Below are 20,869 nucleotides of genomic sequence, written 5' to 3'. Positions count from 1 at the left end.
GGTAGCTTCCTCTTGCAGCAAAATGAATCTGCTGAAAAAACTGAAGTATCGTACCTGACACAATCTGGAATTTCAGGAAGTTGCCATGAACCATGCACTTAATGCTATCTTCTTCACAGAGTCTTCAAAGCCTCTATTACTTCAGATACCAAAAGTACCTGCTGAAAAAAAGCTGAGAAAACCCAAAAGACCCCCTTCACAGAAAGAAGAAGACACCCTTACCCCAACTAACCCCACAGAGGAAATGGGCCTCTTTTACCCAGGACTGGGGTTAATATACCCCTGGCCAGGCCCGCCTCTCGTTCCCACAATGCCCGGGAAAAGGGAGGAGGCAATTTTACCATCAGGGATAAAAGCACTGGGAGGAGTTGTAGCTGTTTGGCTGCTCTGACTTAAATTCCAGGGGAGTAAGGGGCTCTGTAGGTGCCTTCTTTTTTTACTACAGCCACACCTGCCAAAAGAGTAGATAACAGGTAAGAGAAGAAGCTTCTTGTCTCAGCAGCATAGGCAGGTGAGTTGGGTAATTCCTTGTTAACATGTGTAATTGTTCATTAGTCATTCCTGGGTAGTATGCTGTAGGCAACTAAGTAGGCAAGAGAAGAATAGTAGTAGTATAAATGGTGTAGCTCCTGCTGGGGCTTCTAGTTAGGGCCATAAGTGTCATGAATAAGAACAAGAAAAGTAATGGACTCTTGGGCAGCATTAGGTTATATATGTACTGGGCTCGCTCCCTTGTGAGAGATTTGATGCCAGGGCATGGGTAGAAGTGTGGATTTAAACCCTTAAAATGCTGAAAAAGGGGAGTTTGCTTCAACTGAACCCCTTAAAATGAGGGAATAGGAGATGTTTGCCTTTACTAATGCTATTGTAACTAATGGGTTCTCCCTTCGGAATCACCTGAAATACTGCAGCCTTTGGTACTTCTTTACCTCTCTATCCTGCCCTTCAATCCTGTTGCAAACGCGGGGAAAACCCAAAACTCTGGGTTTTTTCCCCCCCTTTCCTTTTCATTTTGCCTCCTCTTTTCCTGCAGGTTTTGGACTATCCAGGCTTGCATGTGGATTAGACACCTTGGAAGCTCAGCTCCAGGTGGGGTTGCAGCAGTGTTGGAAGCACCAGGGATTCCCCCGAGGTTTGGTGTGAGGAGCTGCAGCTTGGGAGGGGCTGGGATTTTGTGCAGTCTCTCACAGACTTAGAAAATAGCAAGAAAATCCTTCCTAGCAGCATTTCTCTATCTACAGAGTCCTGAGAGCAGGTTGGTACGGCCAGTGCTGGGACTCCGAAACAGTGACTAAATCCTGTTTTCAGGGCTTGAGGAAGAGAGCCAGTCCTGTGTGTTTGGGCTCACAAAGAGAAACTGAAGTGCTGCATTTTGCTGGACCTGAATTAAAGCACAAGGGCTGTGTTTTGATGCTCAAAGCGGGCTTTTCGGGCTAGGGCGAGTCTGTGTCCCTGAGCTCCGAGTCCTGCCTTAGGCACAGCCCGAAGCCGGGCTCCCCGGCCTCACGCAGAGCTCGGGAGCAGCGACTCAGCGCCGCGTCCGGGGCTGGCGGCAGAGCCCGGGGCCGCGTCGTGGGGCCCAAGGCGGGCTCCGGGAGGGGCTCAGGGCTGAGCGGAGCCCGGCCCGGCGCGTCGGGCCCGGCTCGGGATCCCGGGGCTGCCCGGGCGCTGGCACAGCCCCGGCTCCCCGCGGAGAGCCGGCCGGAGCAGGAGCGGCAGCGCCGGGCTCGGCCCCAGCGCCCGTCCCGGAGCGGCTCCTCCCGGTCCCGATGCCAGCCCCAATCCCGCCGGGGAAGAGGCGGCGCCGCCCGGGACCCGCAGCGGCCGCCGGCAGGACCCGGAGCCCCGGTCCCGGGAGCGGCCCCGGTGCGCGGGGCGGGTCCGGCCCGGGAGAGAGGGGCGGGGCCCCGAGCGATGGAGCCGCCCCCGTGCCGGGCAGGGCGGGCCCCGGGGCCGGGCGGGGCCGGGGCTCTGGGGCGGTCCCGGGCCCGGCTCAGGTGCGTGGGGCCGAGGTGTTTGAAGCCCCGGAATTCGCCCCCTGCCGCCATTTGCTCCCTTAGAGCCTGGGGAGGTTGCGGCCGGGCCGGCCTCCCCGGGCGTGGCCCAGGTGAGGCCCCCGCTCCCCCTCTTTCTCCTGCCCTTATACTCCTCCTTCCCTCCCTTCTTGCATGCTCACACCCAGTCCTCCCCGGTGGCCACAGCTCCTGGGGGTCCCTTATGGCTTCACACCCCTCCCTGGGTGTCCCCTCTGTGTCCCCCACGGCTGGTCTGGGCTGACCCCCCTGTCCCGCAGGATCCAGCCCGGGATGCTGCGCGGTGCTGAGCACTGAGGGGCACCATGGGGTGCGCGGCGTGGCCCCCCAGCCGTGGCCCCCCGCGTGGCGCCGGAGCCCCCTCGGTCGGTGCTGAGCGCTCCTTGATGGAATTGCAGTGAATGGAACAGAAGCCCAGCACCCTGGACCCGCTGTTGGAGCCAGAGGACACCCGGTGAGCTCCCACCCCAGCACGGGGACATGCGGCGGACACGTGTGGCACCACGCCTGGCGTGTCCCAGCACATCCCTGTGTGGCCCATACCTGGCTGTGCCCTCTGTGTCCGAATGCCGTGTGTGTCCCCAAGTGTCTCCATGTCCCAGTGCCCACTGTGTCTCTTGCGTCGTCGTGCCCAGTGTGCCTTCATGCATCCCTGCGTGGTCACGTATGTGTCCGTGCCCTGGGTACCCCCTGTGTCCCCATGTGTCCCTGTGTGGTTGTGTATATGTCCATGCCTCGTGTGTCCCTGTGTCCTGGGTGCCCTTTTTGTTCCTGTGCCCATGTCCCCGTCCACCCCATGTGTCCCCACTCATGTTCCGAACCTGGGTGTCCCCATGTCCTGTACATCCCCGTACCCCAGGTGTCCCCCAGCCCCGCTGTACCCCACATGTCCGCAAGTGTCCCTATGTCACGTTCTGGGTATCCCCACACGTGCCCATGTCCTGCGTGTCCCCCTGCCCCCCACATGTCACCGGCTAGGTCCATCCCCTGGTGTCCCTGTGTCCCCACGCCCACATGCCCCCACTCGTGCCCCGCCATGGTGTCCCCCCACTCGTGCCTCTCCCAGCCGCCCCCTCCCCTCACCCTCCACCCCCCCCCGGGACTATTTCGGGCCCCCGGTGGGGGGTGGCGGCCCGGGGTCCCCTTGGGCTGGAGCGGCCCCGGGGGATGCGGGGTCCCCGGGGCTCCCCCCCCGCAGGTGCCGATCCCCGCGGCCCCGGGCCCCCCCCGCGGGGACGGGCGCGCGCGGACCCCCGCCGCCCGCCATTGGCTGAGCCCCGATGACGTCACTTCTCCGCTCAGCCAAAAGGACATTTTGTCTTTGACTGGGAAGGAGCCCCTCCCCCACCCTTTTCCTTCCCTTCCCTTCCCTTCCCTTCCCTTCCCTTCCCTTCCCTTCCCCCGCTCGGTCCCAGCCCCCCCAGGGCGGTGTCGTGTCCCGGAGGGGGGGGGTCCCGACAGGGGTGTTCTGGGTGGGGGGGGTCCCCAGGGCCCTCTCCTACCCCCCCCATCCCGCACCCCCGGGCTGGACCCCACCTGTGACATCGCTGCACTGGGACCCCCGGGTGGGGGCTGCCCATTTCCCAGCAGAGAAGGGGGTTCGAGGGGGGTTTTGGGGGAGCTGTTGGAAGTTTGGGGGGGTGCAGCGGGAATCCGTGGGCACCCTCTCAGCCTGTCACCCCCCTCCCGTAGGTGGCTGGATGGGAAGCGCAAAAGAAAGAGCAGCCAATGTTTGGTGAAGAGCAGCATGTCAGGTACGGGGACCCACGGCACCCCCCGAACCCCCCCGGGCACCCCATGGCCCTGCTGGGCACCCCCGGGTCCCCCGAGTACCTCATGTGCTCGCCGGGTTCTGCAGGCACTCCGTGTGAGCATTGTAGGGGCCTCGAGTCCTTACCAGGGACCCCGGATACCCTTCGTGTTCCTTGTGGACATCTTGGGGTCCCCAAGTCTCTTCAGGCAAGTCAGGGTGCCACGGACACCCCATGTCCCTGGCAGGCACCCTGGGGGCCCCAAGTCCTTGCCAGGGTCCCCTGGCCACCCCATGTATGACCTGGGTCCCCCAAAGTCAATGGACATCCCTTGTCCCCCATGGTCACCCCAAGATTCCTGTGTCCATGCAGGTACCCCAGGGTCCCACGGACGCCTCATGTCTCGACCGGGTCCCCTGGAGTCCCACGGACACCCCTTATCCCCTGTGAGCACCCCAGGAACGCCAGGGTCCCGTGGACACCCCATGTCCCTGGCAGACACCCCAAGGTCCCCATGTCCCCCAGGCACCCCAGAGTCCCATGGATACCCCACTCCCATGTCCCCCCCTGCACCCCACATCCCTGCAGGGTCTGCTGGGGTCCCAGTCCCCCACATCCCCCTCGGCGCCTCGTGGGTCGGGGTGCCGCCATTGGGGCGGCAGCGCCCTGGGGTGGGCGATAAGGGGGGCCCTGCGGGCACTGCCCCCCGCCCTGCCCCATTCCCGGCGGGGAGCAGCCGGTGCCGGCGGGACCCGATGGGGGGCCAGGGGGGAACCCAAGCGTCCAGCTCCCGCCCATCCCCTGCACCCGCCCCGCTCCCGGAGGGAGGGAGCACCCAGGGACCCCCGCATCCGGCACCTGCAGAGCGCCAGAGTGGGCTCGAGGGGTGCCCACGCCTGGGTTTGTGGGATCCCGGGTGGGTGCGGCGGTCCTGGGGTGCTGGGGACACTCCCCTGAGTTACAGGTGCTCCATGCAGGGGGGACCCAGGCATCCGGTCCCTTTCCCATCCCTCTCACCCTTCGGGGATCCCCAATTCCAGCCCCCCCAAAACACAAGGGTGGGCTCCCGGGAGGGACATGAGGGGCCCAGGGTGCTGGGGACCGCCCCATGCATCATGGGCAATCTGTGCCTCAGTTTCCCTGAGCAGTCGGTGGTGGGGAGGCTGGGGGGACTCTGGTGGGGGGCTGGTTCCTGGCCTGCCAGGCGGGGGGACCACGGACAATGACAGGGACAGTGGGTCTCTGTGTGCCAGGGGGACAGGGACCCCCCCCGCTGCCGGTTCCCGGCCAGATAATGGGATAATGGGGGCTTTATTGGCGTGGGGGGCTCAGGCACCCCCCCCCACACCCCCAGTGTTAACCCTTCCCGTGCCAGGGCAGGGGTAGTGGTGGGGCAGACAGTGGGTGCAGACAGAGGGGAAACTGAGGCACAGGGAGGGGAGGGCTTACTGGGGGTCCCTGGCATGGGGTGTGTGGGGTGTCCCTGATGTGAGGCATGCAAGGGGGTCCCTGACTCAGGATTCCTGGAGGATCCCTGATGTGGGGTGTGTGGGAAGGTCCCTGCTACAGGGTGTTCAGGGGTCCTTGACTTGGGGTGCCCTGAGGGTCCCTGTCATGGGAATCCCTGTCATGGAGCACCCCATGAGTCCCCGCTGCGGGGGTCCCTGCTCTGGGGTGCCCTGGGGGTCCCTGACCTGGGGGTCCCCGCAGGGTACATCCCTAGTTACCTGGACAAAGATGAACAGTGCGTGGTGTGCGGGGACAAGGCCGCCAGCTACCACTACCGCTGCATCGCCTGTGAGGGCTGCAAGGTGACTTGGGGCAGGGGGCTAGGGGGGCTCAGCAGTGCTCACTGGGTCACTCCCCCATGCCCTCCCCAGGGATTTTTCCGTCGGACCATCCAGAAGAACCTGCACCCCACCTACTCCTGTGTCATCGACAAGATCACCCGCAACCAGTGCCAGCTCTGCTGCTTCAAGAAGTGCATCTCCGTGGGCATGGCCATGGACTGTGAGTTGGGGGGCGTGGGGGGGCTCGGCTGGGGGGCAGGTTGGGGTCCCGACACCCTGGGGCACATTGGGGTACCCGGAGTAGCTGCAGGACTGGGCTGGTATGTGATGCAGCAGTGGGGTAGAATGCATGAATGGGGGGTCCTAGCTGACTGGGGGGCATCCCAGATGATAGTGGGGGGCTTTTGGGAGGTGGGTTGGGGTCCTGGTGCTATGGGGCAATTTGGGATGCCCAGAGCAGCCACAGGAGGAGGCTGGGGGGGGTCACCATGGGGTGCTATGCTGCAGCTGTGGGATGCATGGATGGGGGGTCCTGGCTGATGTGGGGGGATCCTGGCTGATGCTGGGGGTCCGGCAGTGGTGCTGGATGACTCGAAGCAGGTAGCCAAGCGGAAGCTGATCGAGGAGAACCGGGAGTGGCAGCAGAAGGAGGAGATGATCAAGTCCCTGCAGCATCGCCCCAGCGCCGAGGAGTGGGAGCTGATCCGCCTTGTGACAGAAGCCCACCGCAGCACCAATGCCCAGGGCAGCCACTGGAAGCAGAAGCGGAAATTCCTGGTGAGGGGATGCAGTGGAGGGACTCTGTCACCATCTCGGTCCCCCACCCTGGCCCCCAGCCCTAGCCAGGATCTGCTGAGCACTCACACACTCAGCACACACATGGTGGCAGTGCCAGGGTTTGGGATGTCACCGGTGTCCTTGGGCAGTCGAGGGGGGTTGGGACATTGCCCAGTGTCCTTGAGCTGGTCACCCCTAAAGGGTTCAGGGGTGAGCAGTGACCAAAGGGGACAGCTGTGCCCGCGGGTGGCCCTGGCCCTGCCATTGGCCCTGTCACTGGCCCTGTCACGCAGCTTCCTCTTCTGGCTGCTGCACTGGCCCTGCCACGAGTGTTCCCCGGTGACATGGAGGCCCCAGAGGGGGGGCAGGGTCACATCACACCCCCCGGGGTGTCTCAGGGAGGGGGGACAGGGTCACACTGCACCCCCTGCCACTGTCCACCGTGGGGGTCCCAGAGTGGGACACGGTCACACTGCACCCCCAAACCCCACTGTCCATTACGGGGGACACAGTCACACCACACCCCCCCAATGACCCATCTGCTGTGGGGGTCCCAGGGGTGACACGGCCACACCACGTTCCCCAATGCCACCGTGGCAAGTCCCTCTCTGCCTTCAACCTGGATGACACCGAGGTGGCCCTGCTCCAGGCTGTGCTGCTCATGTCCTCAGGTGTGCGTGCACACCAGTAGTGGGGGAATGGGGTGGGTAGCCCATGCCAGAGGAATCAGGGTTGGGTGTTGGGTGGGCACCCCAATGCCCAGAGTTCTCACTGTCCTGGGGAGGTGTTGGGTGGGCGCCCTGATGCCAGAGATCCCCAGCAGCTTCAGGGGGAATTGGGAGGGCACCCCATGCCCAGAGGCTGTGCACGGGGATTGTTGTGTTGGCACCCCCTTGCCCACAACCCCCAGCACGTGGAAGTGCACTGGGTGTGCACCCTAATGCCCAGAGTCCTGACTGTCTTGGGGGTGTGTTGGGTGGGCACCCTGATGCCAGAGCCTCACAACATCTTCAGGGTGTGTTGGGTGGGAAACCGTGCCCCCCCTGGATTTTGGGGGGGTTTGGAGTGGGCACCCCAATTCCCAGAGCTTCAGGCAGCTGTGCCAGGCTGGGAGGGGTCCCAGGAGCATGAGGTGGGCACCCCAATCCCTGGTACCCAGGAGCACAGGTCCCCTTGGTGCCCTGGGGCCCCCTGCCAGGCTGACGTGGGTCTGTGGGGTGGGCACCCCAACACCCAGGGGGTGCATGGGACACTCAGCCCTGTGGGAGGGAGAATCCCTGCAGGTATGGGATTGGGAGAGGGACTCTTCCATGGGCAATGAGTGCCAGGACAAGGAGAGGTTTAAACTGAAAAGGGGAGATTGTGATGGGGTATTGGGAAGAAATTCCTCCCTGTGAGGGTGCTGAGGCCCTGGCACAGGCTGCCCAGAGAAGCTGTGGCTGCTCCATCCCTGGAAGTGTCCAAGGCCAGGTTGGACAGGGCTTGGAGCACCCTGGAATAGTGGAAGGTGTCCCCGCCATGGCAGGGGGGTGGAACTGAGTGAGCTTTAAGGTCCCTTCCCACCCAAACCATTCCATGATTCCACAATCCCCTGATGATTCCCTGATTCCCGCAGACCTGACGGGGCTGATCTGTGTCGAGAAGATTGAGAAGTGCCAGGAGATGTATCTGCTGGCCTTTGAGCACTATATCAACTACCGCAAACACAACATTCCCCGCTTCTGGCCCAAGCTGCTGATGAAGGTGATGGATCTGCGGGGGGGTAGGAAAGCAGAGACCCCCCCAGTTTCTTTCTCTCTCCCCCACACTCTCCCTTTCTCTCCCAGCCTCCCTCCTACCCTCTCCCCAGTGCCTCCCACCCTCTCTCCCAGCTCCCCTGTGCATCCCCGATCCCCCCAGCCCTCCTTTCTCCCTGCTCCCCAACCCGACTCCCCTCTCTTCCCCCTCTCCCCCTCATCTGTCCATCATCCTTTCCCCCCCTCGTTCTCCCCTGTTATCCATAGGAAGGAAAGCCCGGTGCCCCAGTGTGTCAGGTGCAGAGGATGAGCTGTCCAGGTGCCGGGGGCGGGCGGGGCTCTCCCGGCGCGGGGCCGCCCCCGGGCACCGAGTGCCGCCGGTGCCGTGGGTCGCGTGGCTTCTCCGGTCCCCTCGCACCGTGGAACGGCGCCAGCCCGGAGCGAGTCCCGGTAATGGGCGCTGGGGAACACGTGTGGCTTGAATGGAAAAAAACCCAACCCCGACCTCCCAGGCTTTTTGCCTCGGGGCTTTGTTGCTATTGCCTGAGCCACGCCTTTAAATACCGACGAGGGCGCCTGCTGGAAGCGGTGTTCCGTGGTTTTTGTACTCTCTATTTGTGGTGTTCATTTTTATCTGGATGCACAGTTGGGCTTTTTGGGCAGAAGGTGCCCCTCAAACCACAAGGCTCGTTTCAACCTTGTATTCTATTGTTTGGACGATCCAGGGTGGGTGAGGACTTTGTCTTGTTACCGTACTAGGGAATGGAATGCAGGAGGTTCTTACAATTTTGGTATTGAAGTTGGAGTGTTGAAGGATATCGGTCTGATGGTAGTCTTAACCTATGAGCTACAGGCATTTGTAAAAAAACTTCAGCCTTTCCTTCCAGCAGCCCTATACATCTAAAAGCACGTGCATTTCTTAACAAGTCTCTGTGTCATAGTGACTTTAAAAATTAAAACACGTGTGTTCTGCCTTACCTAGGACTGGGGCTTTTTTCTACAAGTTCAGTTTGAGCAGATGTTCTTGTCTGTGCTTTTAACGTGAATGGCCTTGATTTTGCAGCAAAGTCAGTGAGATGGCACCTGAATGCAAGGGTTTGGGTTTGTGAAGCTTTGCAGAATGATGGCCTATATTTATATTTCTTTCAGAAACTCTCCGTATGCTGCACACAAACCTAATTTAGAGAGTTTTACTGAGACAGCAGATTCAAGCCCTCATTGTTAGGGGACGTCTGTAATGCCATTGTCTGCTTGACATTAATTCTTCCAGCTGTGCATCTATGTATTGTAATTGCCCTGACTTTTTTGGTCACAGTTTGTTTTCTGCAGTGCCCTCGTGCCTGCGCAGCACTCGCGATGCTGCCGTTGAACCTGGGCTGTGTGACAGATGGGGCTGTCCTGTATCAGAAAGTTACGGGAATGTATGTAGACGTCAGATGGAATGCTGGTCTCTCTGCTCACCCTTGGCTCTGTAATTTCGTCATCCAGCCATGGAGGACCTGTGCAGCCATAACTGGCCAAGGTAGTGGGGGAGCACAAGCTGCAGCTCTGCAGGAGATAAGGGACCTCTTGCCCACAGCAGAAACAGCAAGTAAGTGCAATTCTCAGAACTCTTTACTGCGCCCTTAACTGCAGTATTTCCCTGCTCTATAATCTGGCCAAAGTTAGGTAGGTTTTAATAGGGATAGACACATTTCTACCACAAAGGTCACCTCTCTGCCAGATTTCAAAATTTCCCTTCTGAAGCTAGAGATCCTCATGTAAAAGGTTGCCTGAATTTATGTAACATGTGCCAAGCAGTCTATTTTTCCTTTAATAATATTCCTGGAAATAGTGGAACTGTTTTGGCTAAAGCAGATGCTGAACTGTTCAGAATGAAATTCTCAGAGCTAAAATCTGGCCAAGTAGAGTAACGTGCCATTTTGTTAACACTGGGGAAGGCTGAGCTCCATGGCAGCAGGGAGGGGAGGTGGCACTGCTGGTCGGCAAACCAAGGAAAGCAACAAGCACTGCTTTTAGGAAACTGCCAGCTTGAAGCCAGTGAGGAACATCCTTGGGCTCCTGCACTCTGTGTTTTTATGTTCACCTTAAATAACGAACAGAGAAACCCAGAGGCACCAGCGCTACTTCCAGTTACCTTGAACTGCTTAAACACGTAGTTTAAATCACCCAGGCTCCGTTCTCCCCACCTGTATTGCTTCTGGGCTTAAGGCTGGATGTATCTATGGAATCTATAGTTATGTATTGGAGTTTGGCCTGAAGTAATTTGTGTTGCCGACTTGGTACTCTTTCCCCGCCCTGGAAGTCCATCTGCAGAACCCCTCTGTGCCAGACAAGAGAGTCCCCCATAGATGTTTCACTATACAGTTATATCTTTTGGTCAAAGCCTTACAGGGCTATGATGTGAATGAGGACAAAGCTCTGTTTTTCTTCTTTGCTCTCTGCCCTGTCTTCTTTCTCTGTATTTTAGGACCCAAGTAACAGGGCCATAAAGCTCCTGTTCTGCTTCCTGGTTGTGTCACCGAAACTGCAGGAAAAACAAAAAAGCCTCCAGCAACATTTTTAATGTTAGAGAGTCAAGGCACTACTTTATTCTCTGGCCAGGATGTAGCACAGAAATCATCTCATCCACACATAGCCCGGGTGTGCCGAGAGAATCATTCCATGACACATGACCTTTACTAGAATTTTCAGATCTTTTTTACAGTCAAAACTCATAGAAACGAATTGGATCAGTGTTCATTGGTCTCAAGTTGTGTAGTTCCTAGTATCTGGTCTCCTATTAGATCTGTGTTTCTTCGCTTCTGATGTTAATTAGATCTTCAGGGGTAGATGTTCTTAGATGGCCGCTGACATCTGTTCTGGTGATGTTCCCTCAATGGCTTTATCTTATTGGGGCTACTCCTAGTCTTTTGAAATGCTAAACCCATCAGGCCTCACCTAGAGAAACAATGCCCTGGAAAGAAGCTTCAGTTCCCTTTCCCTGAGGCAAAGATGAGCAAACCTGGCCAAAGTCATATATAAAAAATTTTTAAACTGGTATGTTTTCCAACAGTTGTATATAATGCTTTATTACATAAATGGGCTGGGAAAAGCTCTGGTACCCCTTACCAAGTTGGCTTTGTCTCAGACAATGCTGTTATTTTGGGGCTAGACATGAAGCTCCTGTCTCTGGAATTGAAAATGAATATAGGAATGACTGAACAAACAAACCTGGTACACTCTTAAAAAATTGTGTGCCCATTGACCTCAGCACCCCAAGCTGGATTCCCATGCTCTTTCCAAATTCTTGCCGTTCAAGTCCTTTCCATGCGCTCACTTGCTACTCAAACTTTTTTTTTGTTTTGTTTTAAATGATACTGGTACCAGAGCACGGGCACAGCACTTCTATGAGCTGCACAGCACTTCTATGAGCACTTCTATGAGCTGTGAATATCTCTTTTTATGGATACAGTGTGTGCATGCTGTGGCTTTGGGCACAGGGTATGTCAGTGCTAGTGCAAGGCTAATAACAGCCTCTAAAGATAATTTGAGAAGTTGCTTACCTTTCCCCAGGGAACAGGACATGTCTTTGTATTTCCACCTTCAGATATACAACCCACTTGTGGGCTTGACTGCATAGCAAATAGAGTGTGAGAGTCATCCTTGTTTATATGGATTTTTTTTTCCCCCTCTCTCCTTTATGTTTTGCTTTGCCCTCTCGTTTGCTTTCTGCCTGTTTTCTCTGAGGCTAGTGATTTCTTGGCAAGTTATTGTTCATGATCAAAGAAAGGTAGTGGGCAAGCAGCAACTGCTGTCTTAGGTAGCCCAAGCTGATCCTGCCGCTGCTTCGGCAGGAGAAAGCAGCTGTTTGAGAAGAGCACAGCTGTCCTGGGCTTTGTGCACACACGGGCTGCTCAGAGCAGCCCCTTGACCCCATGCTGGCTCTGTGACCTCTGCCACTCTGACTGGTAACAGTGATGGCAGTTTGTGTTGAGGCTTTGTTCTCTGCTCCACAGAGAGAAACATTAAAGTGCAGAGTAACTAAGTGGCTTTTCAAAGGCTACAGAATGAATCAGTGAATGAACAACAACCCCCAGCGGCTCCAGGCCCCCTTCTCTCTGCAGAACAATGCCTTTCTCCCTGTGTGAAGATGTGCACGTAGGATAGGTTGCATACAGAATTATGTATTTCAAAAGAAATTTGAATATTAATATTTATATTGTAGTGATGCCACTGTCCTCTAGGCTCTGTAAATAGCAGCACCACAACAATGTGAATTATTCCTTTTATGCAAAACCCTGGCCAGTGAAATAGCTTGCCAATACAAAATAAAATTGCTGCACAAAAGTTTGACAGCTACATTCATTATATATGTCAATCAAAGGATCCTAAAAGCTTTATTGTCCCTGTACAGAGTCTGAACAATCTGCTAGCCCAATATGCCGCAAAGCTATTTTCTCTCTACTCCTTTCATTTAAAAAATAGCCACCAATAACTTTTGACAAACAGTCTGAGAAAACTGCATGAGCAGCAAGGAAATCTTAGATTTTCTTGGCTATCTGTGGGCTGGAGCCTTCCACTCACTGGGCTCTTTCAGATGTCACAGTAGATGAGATCTGGTCAGAAACACGGAGCCCTAAAATTACTCTACAAAACCCAGGCTGGCTGGGGTCGTGGGGAGGGCATGGGGAGGTAGGGAGGAGAACTTAATGCTGAATATAAATGAATTAAATAATTTTTGGTTAAGGCTTTTTGTTGCTTTCCCAGGTATGGGACATTCAAGCTCCTCTGTCCCAGGTCTCCCCCAGGTTAGGCTGGACCTGTCTTGATGAGCTCTTGCTCTCATCAGACCACCCTACAGCTTGGGAGTGTGAGGCCATGTGTATTTCAGCTGGATTCCCTTTTTCCATCGCGCTCGGTCCTGCGAAGCCCAGCTGTCACTTATGGCTCGAGGTGTTGTAAGCGGGGCAGGGGTCGGGCGGGAGCGGGGCTGTGTCCCGGGAGGCGGGTCTGGCGGCCGGTGCTCCCGCACGGGCGGTGGGGCCCAGGCCGGGCCCTGCCGGGAGCGAGGGCCCGGCAGCCGCAGCGCTGCGAGCCCAGCGCGGCCCCGCGAGGGAGCAGCCGGCGCGCCCCGCTCCTGCCCGGCCCTCACGCAGGCCGCCGGAGCCTCCCCGGGAGGGACGGACCCCGCACCTTCGCTCGGCCCTGGGGAGGCCACATCTGGAGTGCTGTGTGCAGTTCTGGGCTCCTCAGGACAGGCGAGACATGGAGCCTCTGGAGAGGGTCCAGCTTAGAGTAACAAAGATGATTAAGGTGAATCTCATGTATGAGGAAAGGCTGAGGGTGCTGTCCCTGGTCAGCCTCAAGAAGAGACGCCAGAGAGGGGAACCTCATCAAAGTCTATCAGTATCTGAAGGGAGAGTGCCAAGAGGATGGAGCCAGGCTCTGGTTGGGTTTTGCCCAACAATAGTACAAAAGGCAGCGGGCAGAAACTGATGTACATGAGCAAGAACTTTACTGTGTGGATGACCAAGCACTGGAACAGATTGCCTAGAGAAGTTGTGGAGTCTCCCTCTTTGGAGGTTTTCAGAAGGTATCTGGACACAATCCTCAACAACCTGCTTTGGGGGACCCTTGCATGTCTGGGAGCTAGGTGACCTCCAGTGGTCCCTTTCCAATCTTTAACCATTCTGTGAAAGTGTGACATTGTAATCTTGTGCCATGACAGACCAGACTAAATCTGATTTAGGAGGGTGTCATAACTTTGATGTCTTTGTTCTGGGCTGTAGCTTAAATTGTTTCACAATTCAAAATATCTTGGAGGTTGGTTGTTTCCTGTAAGCCCTCAGCTTGCTTCTTAGCATGTGCTGGTGCATGGCTTTGCTCTCAGCCCCTGGTCATGGGCAGTGCAGCAGCAGTACCTCAGGAGGTTACTTCCTGCATGCATATCTGCCTGTGCCTTTCTGACAGCTGCTTTTGGGAGGAGATGCTGCTCCTGGCCTGTGCTAAAGGGCTGACCTAAAAGTGTAAAGAATAGCCTCGCTCTTGTGTTTGGGAGCGAAGCATGGGGATGCTCTGTGAGGATGCGTGCAGAGGAGATACTGCAGCAGGACTGCTGATCGTGACAACTAGTGCTTCTACTGAAAAAGCCTGGTGAAGAAACTGGTAAAATGGAAACTTTTAAAGAATTGAGGTGTTAATTCATGTGCTGAGAAAGCTGTGCTGCCCACTTACCATCCCAAAAACTGTGTAACATTTCCCTGAGGTGCACTGCTTGCTGCTGCATCATTGCTATGTCTTTGATCACAGGCAAAATTACCATGCTTTTGTAATCAGTAGACTCCACAAGTAGTTTCAAGATACATGGGAGTATATGGGAGTAAAAAGACATAGACTGACACTTCTCACAGTGTTGAAGTTTACATGGTGTGGTGTGTTCTCTCCCCATGCAGCATTGCCCTCCTGTACAGAGCCCTTTTATTCATGTTTTAAATAATTACCACTGTTGTGGCAATGGCATAGAAGTTGTTTCAGTGCAATTTGTGGCGAGCACCAAATATTGTGCAACAGAATGTCTGTTACCTGTGACAACAGCTACCTTTCATAACTACCTTTGATTTCAGGTTTGCAAGACTGGACTAAGCTGAATGTAGGTGGTGCTGACAGGATGCAAAAAGGCTTTCTGTAAGCAGAGTGGGCTGTGCTTTTCTCGCTAGTCCACCTCTGGCCAAGGACGTACTTTGTAGTGTGTGGGTGCAATGGTAAGGACACTGCAAATACTTTTGCTCCTGTGGTAAGGCTAGGAGCTTGGTGTTGTACGTGGAAAAAAAGCCTTCACAAGTCTGAAGCTTCTGCTGTGAGCATCACTGCTTCATCTTGTTATTCTGGCCCTAAAGGAAACCCTCCTGAAGGAATGCTGTAGCCAGCCCCTCTGTTTCTGTGAACAGGAGGTAGCGGTGGCTTCCCAGGGGGGATAAACCAGTCTTTGGTGCTTGCCTGTCTCACTTCTCTGCCTTGTGGGAAAGCGTTATGAATCCCTCTGTTTGGGTGATTGCTCACGCTTCTGCACCCTCAGACTTCATCTGTAAACTTTTAGCAGAAATTATGCACTGATGCTGGGATGGTTCTTGCCAGCTAGGAACTGTTTTCCAGTGTCACTCACTTGTAGTTGGCATGGGGAACTGCTGTGGCATTTTCTCGATGTTTAATGTGACCTAATTGTGTACTTCCACTGTCTGGGAGGATCAGCTCTTCTGGTGTGACAGCTGCCATAAAATCAGCGGTGCGTCTCCGGCATTTGCAGCTGGTTGCAAGGCACAAGTTCCTTGATTTTGCTGCATCAGCCCGGTGAAACCTTGCGGGGCTGTGTGTGCAGCCAACTGCCTTTTGTTACGCCTGGTAACAGCTTGGCAATATTAAAAAAATGTAACCTCCAGCTGTTTAATTGGCTCTAGGGAAATAAAAAGGCTTCCTAATAATCTTCATATTTACTTGGCACGTTTGGTTTGAAAGCAGATGGGTTGATTTACGAGATAAATGACAAAGCAAGAGGAGAAAAAGTGTGTCAGTGGCTTTACCATTAGAGAGGAAGGCATTTCTGATATGTGGTTAATCACGATTAACCTTTCTAGGTTTTGGTTTTTTTTACAAGTCAGCTTCTTGGACCTTCTGCCCGCCAGCTTGCTCAGCCAACTGATTCCCTCAGTGCCCATTGTCACCTCTCCCTATGACCTACAGGTAGGGGAAGGTGCAGAGCTGTAATGAAGGAGAGGGGCTGAGGTGGCCATTCCTTCTCAGTTGTGCCTTCTTTGCCCACTCCAGACTTGTGCAAGAGCCTCCCCCTTGCAGCACTCACCCCCTCCCCGTGGCCAGACCAGTAAATCCCTATGTCCTTTTGGATGGGCTGGGAATGCTCCTTCCTGAGGCACTGCTGCTTGAGGCACTGGCACTGAGCAGAGGAGGTTCTCCAAGCAGGCTGGTGCTGAGGCTGTGCCCTCCCTGCCAGAACCATGCACCCCTCTGCCCTGGCAGGCAGCTGGCAAGTTGTGAAATATGGTTCAGCACTTTTTTTTTAATATTAACTTGTGCAGCTGTCTTGGAAAGGATTAGAAATCAGTTCTGGAAAAGACTATGGTAGATTTTAGTGAAGAATTCTGCTGTGTCTTTAATTATTTATAAGCATCAGGATATAAGGACACCGTGTTAACCCTTCAGCAGTGAGAAAGATTACAAATAATCTAATCAATGACATACGCAAATTTACAGATTGAGTAGGTTTAGTTGCAAGTTCTGAGACTTAGAAGTGAGGAAATACCAGAAATAAGGTTTCTGCTTATTATTTTGTATGTCAGCGTGTTTGGTGAGGCAACTGGATTAGATGAACACTGTATGACCCTTTCGACTGAAAGACACCATTCTACATTTCTGATGGCACAGGCCTCTCCTAAGGGCTCACAGATTTGCTTACCACCCCTGCTGGTTGCTCTCACCACCTTTCACTAGTGGGTTTTGCTCAGGGGATGCATCAAGGGCAGGTTCATGCCCACAAGGCTCCTGCTCTATGGCCCCAGGGCCAGGCAAGGCTGCAGCAGCACTGTGGAGGGGTTACTGGTTTTGGCAGCTGAATGGTGGCAGGAAAAGCAGCTTCCCTCCCTGCCACGTGTTTCTAAAAGGCTGCTGAATAAGTCAGGGAAGCCAAAGTAAGGCTCCTTTTTGGGCTCAGAAACCTCTGTGCTAGAAGAACCTGTCCCTGCCAGCTAGGGCCCCCCTTGTCCTGCCCATGGTGTGGGTAAGTCACAGGCTCCTCTTCTCTGTGTTGGGATGAACTGCCTAGGGAATGCTGTTTCCAGCAGCCTGGTGTGCTGGAAAAAGGGAGAAGGGAAGAGGGAATGTGGTGCCAGAGCTGCGTGCCATCGGGTTGTGTTTCCCTCTGCGGACAGAGAGTCTCTGGGCCGAGGTGAGATTGCTGGGAGTGCTTGGATGAGCTGTGCAGGAGACAGGGAGTTGGGGCTTGCAGCTGCTGCTGGAACCATTGCCTTAGGTCTGTGTCTGTGTGAAGTGGGATTTGCGCTGGAGAGGTGCTGTCGGGAGCAAAGAGCGGAGTAAATCCTCTCCGGGGATGCGCAGGGAGGGAGTGAGTTGCAGGGAAGGAGAGTATTTCTAAGCCGTGTCAGTATTTCCCTGAAAGCGGGGCTGGAGCAGTGAGGGGGGTGCTTGGGTTTGGCCTGGGCCTGTCAGGAAGAGCCATAAACGAGCCAGCCCAGGCCCTGACGCCTGCATGGATGTTTGACACACTTCTACAGAAAGCCAAGGCAGTCATGAATGCAGAGGACAAATTGTAGGTGACTGCTTACGATCTGTGGGGAATTTCCTTTGGAATTACCAGTCAGAGAGTGCATGCAAGCAGAGCACATCTTTTGGCTTTTTCTGGTTTGTCGTCTCCTGTCTGGCTATAGAGAGTTTTGTGCGCTGCTGTTCAGGAAGCAGCGTGTTTTCAGCTGGAAATTTGGGGTGGGTTTGTTTCCTCAGGGTCTGGGGTCTTTCCTGAGAGAGTCACCCTCCCATAAATCCCCCGGGTTGTTCTACACAGCTGCTTTGGCCCTGGGTCAGAGAGAGAGAAGGGAAATGACTTTTTAGGGCGTTGAAATTTCTCCAGGCAGGAGTGGGACGTGGTCTTGCCCCTCCCCAAAGCCCTGCAGGCGCATGGGAGTAGCTCAGTGCCGGCGCAGCTCTCTGAGCAATAACAACGCTTTGGAGGTTCGAGTGTTGATAACACCTCTCCTGTCTCCTGGGGCCCAAGGTTCGGTCTCACGGCCCCGGACCGGTGAGGGAGAAAAGGAACTTGGGCTATTCCTGGGAAAGCTTCTGTTATTCCTTGTGCAGCCTTTTAATTCCGTGTTCTGATGGACTGTCCGCTGTCTTTCCAACAGGACTTGTCAGAGATTGAGATTTGGGAATTGAATTTGGGTCCGTTCACTACAGAATCTTGCCAAGCCTGAAGGCCTGGGGCGATGACTGCTCTCAGCGAGGGCTCTTTATGAATCCTCTGTCAGATTTCCCTCAGTGCTGGGCAGGGCTTGGAGGTGGGAAAAGAAGATGGGGAGAGGAGTGGGGGCTGCTCCTCGTTGTCGGGGCGCCGCGGGCGCTGCGCAGCCTTCCTTCCCCTTTAACTTCCCAATTGCTCCTTTTGTGCCTCCTTTTCCCCTGGGGATGCGCCCGGGCCGCCGTGTGGCGGCCGCCGTGGGAGCGGTGCCTGCGGGCGGCGGGGTTTCCCGCGTGATTGACGGGGCCAGCGGCCAATAGGAAGGCGGGGCGGGCCGAGGGCTGGCCAATGGGGAGGCGTGGCGCGGCCGCGCGCGGCCAGTTTGAGTGGGCAGGCGCGGTCGGCGGGGGACAGGCGGGCATGGACGGGCCCGGGCGGTGAGCGAGGAGCGGGGGAACGGGATGGGGAGCGGGGGAACGGCATAACGGGACGGGGAGCGGCATCGGGGCGGGCCCCGTCCCCCGGAGCTGTGCGGATGCCGCGGCCGTGGGGGTGGCAGAGCCTCCGCCCACCCCGGGCGCTTCCCACCCTCTGCGATCCCGGCCTGAGCCGGCCTCTTCCCTGCAGGGATTACGAGGCTCAGATCCGGAATTACCGAGGGCCCGAGCCGCTGGAGCCGTGGGACGGGGTGTTGCCCCGTCCCTGGCTCGGAGCTGACTCCGGAATGGTTTGCAGGTCCCTGCAGTGGGCAGGGCAATGCCTCCTGCTCCAAGAGAAGCAGAGCCGCTGGCCCGGGCTCCTGGAGGAGTGGGTGAAGGTGTTCGTGGGTGACAAGAGGTACAATGAATTGCTGCCAGGCAGTCCAGGATTGTTCCCAAACGTCATCCCCTGGCTCTGTAAGTTGGTAAGGTCTTGTTCTCCCCAAGCCCATATCCAGAGCCTCGCTCTGGGAATAAAGTAATTCCTGGCTTTCCAATACTAAAAACGCAGCACCAGAGCAGGGTTCTGTTAACCTGATCATTTGGGGGATAGTTGGCAAAAATTTATGGTGGGCCAGGTTGGACTTAAGCTTTGAACACTCCCTGGATTCACGGGATAGGGGATTCCAGCATGCACCACACAGGTTTTTTTCAGGGAAATCCCTTGATCCCCTAATCCGTATGAGTTCAAAGCAAAAACCCCAGGGAGTTGAAGGCAACAGGATGTTTCTTGGGAATGTTGAAGTCTTCAGTGTGTCCTAATTGTTAGGTTTGAATTAATGCAGATGGTCCAGGATTGTGTGTTCAGACTTGCTGGTTTAGGCATGGCCAGGTCTGGATTTGCATTTGTGGGCACCGAGTGTTCCTTGTGTCAGCTTTAGGTCTGGATTGGTGGGAATTGTCGGAGAAAAGCGAAGGGAATTGAAATGCAGAGCTCTGTTCTTGGAGAAAGGATCAGGATGGGAGAAAAGAGGGTGTGGAAATGCTGGGAGCTCCTGGAGTGAGGGAAAGGATGCAAGAGTTGGAGACAAGAGCTGTGGAACAAAGCCTGAAAAGGGGGCAGGGCAGGGTGGTCACCGCGGGGGGGCGGGGGGGGGGGGGAAGAGGGAAAGAATCCCTGCTCCAGGAATCCAGCAGGGGCCAGGAGAGGATCATTTTGCATCCACCGTTCTCAGTGGAATTCAAATAAGGAAGGTCCAAGGGAATGATTTGTTTGTTCTTAGGTTTGGAATGAAAGGTGCTCTTCCAGAGGGGAATATTCACCTGTTAAAATTCTGTTGGATCCAGGAAAAGAGGGAGGCAGCAGCTGGGGAATGAATGGGTGGATTTTTGGCGGATACAGGCAAAGGCATGGGCAGGGGCACTTAGGTAAAATACACTTCATGGGCAGCACCAGGAAAAGCCTCAACTGCCCTTTTTTTCCAAGCTCTGACATTCCAGAGGAGTAAGCAGCGGTCAGCACATCGCTCTCTAGAATTCCTTGGATGGCCAGTGCTTTGTTGGGAAGAGGTGACATTTGGAAAGGAACAAATCCGGGGATATAATTCCTGATAGTGAGGCCCAGGTTTTGATATCCTTCCAGCACCCGAACGCAACAGAGGGAATCCTGGAGGAGGAGGTGGAAAACGCTGTCGCTCCGTTGGTGGAATTCCTGGGAAATGGAAAGCAGCAGAAGCAGCAAGAACAGAGTTGGAAGCAGGCTCCAGCCGGGTAAGGCAGACACCAAATCCTTTGGAATTAGAACTGGGCAGGGGTGGGAAGAATTAATTCTTCAGTTTGTAGCCCATGGATTCCTGAGCAGGATCCTGGCAGGGAAGACTGCAGGGATCGGCCTGGGGACTGTTCCCAGCTGGGGGCAGCGAGGCTTGGAATTGGCTGGAGGGAAGAAAGAGGGATCCTTTGAGCACAAGGATCAGCTGTGAAATGTGGAGATGGCATCAGACAATTCCTCGGGAGGGTTCAGTTCCTGGGCCAAATGGATCTCCTGCCTTGTGAAGGAGCTCAGAGATCTGGGAAGAGCCCAACCAGCACAGGGAATGCACTGGCAGATAAAACTGCTGGGGAACGGTGGGGAAAAGCATCCGAACAGGGGGCCTCGTTTTGTACAGGAATGGTACAAAAAATTGTCCGAAAGAGCAGGAATCCAATGGGATTTACATATTCCTTGGAGACCACATTCCAGTGGGAAGTCTGAGAGACGGTAACAAAACCTAAAAACGCAATTGAGCCCAATCTGCCCAAAGCCTCCAATGGCCACATTCCCTGGGATTGCTGAGGAATTCAGCCGAGCTCCAAGCAGAAGGTGAGCCCCTATGGAATCCTTTCTGGGAGACCCTATC

General features: G+C 55.5%; 1 protein-coding gene across 12 annotated transcripts; it reads left to right on the top strand.

Moving 5' to 3' along the window:
- The first annotated feature begins 369 nt into the window (after positions 1–369).
- LOC138101378 (thyroid hormone receptor alpha-like) lies at positions 370–16,803 on the top strand. 12 transcript variants are annotated; one of them, XM_068999177.1, is made up of 7 exons: positions 370–473; positions 2,294–2,487; positions 3,726–3,787; positions 5,495–5,794; positions 6,175–6,351; positions 7,967–8,094; positions 8,355–9,396. In XM_068999177.1, the coding sequence occupies exons 2-7, from the start codon at positions 2,435–2,437 to the stop codon at positions 8,844–8,846; spliced, it is 1,212 nt and encodes a 403-aa protein (XP_068855278.1). In that variant the 5' UTR covers positions 370–473; positions 2,294–2,434; the 3' UTR covers positions 8,847–9,396. The 12 variants fall into 12 exon arrangements, 11 of the variants coding, with proteins under 11 accessions (XP_068855278.1, XP_068855283.1, XP_068855279.1 ...); XM_068999182.1 differs by lacking the exons at positions 370–473; positions 8,355–9,396 and adding exons at positions 9,576–9,678; positions 10,558–16,803 and having other exon boundaries at positions 1,930–2,487; XM_068999178.1 differs by lacking the exon at positions 370–473 and adding an exon at positions 1,930–2,107.
- The last annotated feature ends 4,066 nt before the right edge of the window (positions 16,804–20,869 follow it).

Source organism: Aphelocoma coerulescens, unplaced genomic scaffold, assembly GCF_041296385.1.
Source record: "Aphelocoma coerulescens isolate FSJ_1873_10779 unplaced genomic scaffold, UR_Acoe_1.0 HiC_scaffold_257, whole genome shotgun sequence".
Classification (NCBI taxonomy): domain Eukaryota; kingdom Metazoa; phylum Chordata; class Aves; order Passeriformes; family Corvidae; genus Aphelocoma; species Aphelocoma coerulescens.
Note: the sequence above shows the minus strand (reverse complement) of the source record. Positions and strands in the feature narration are given on the sequence as shown.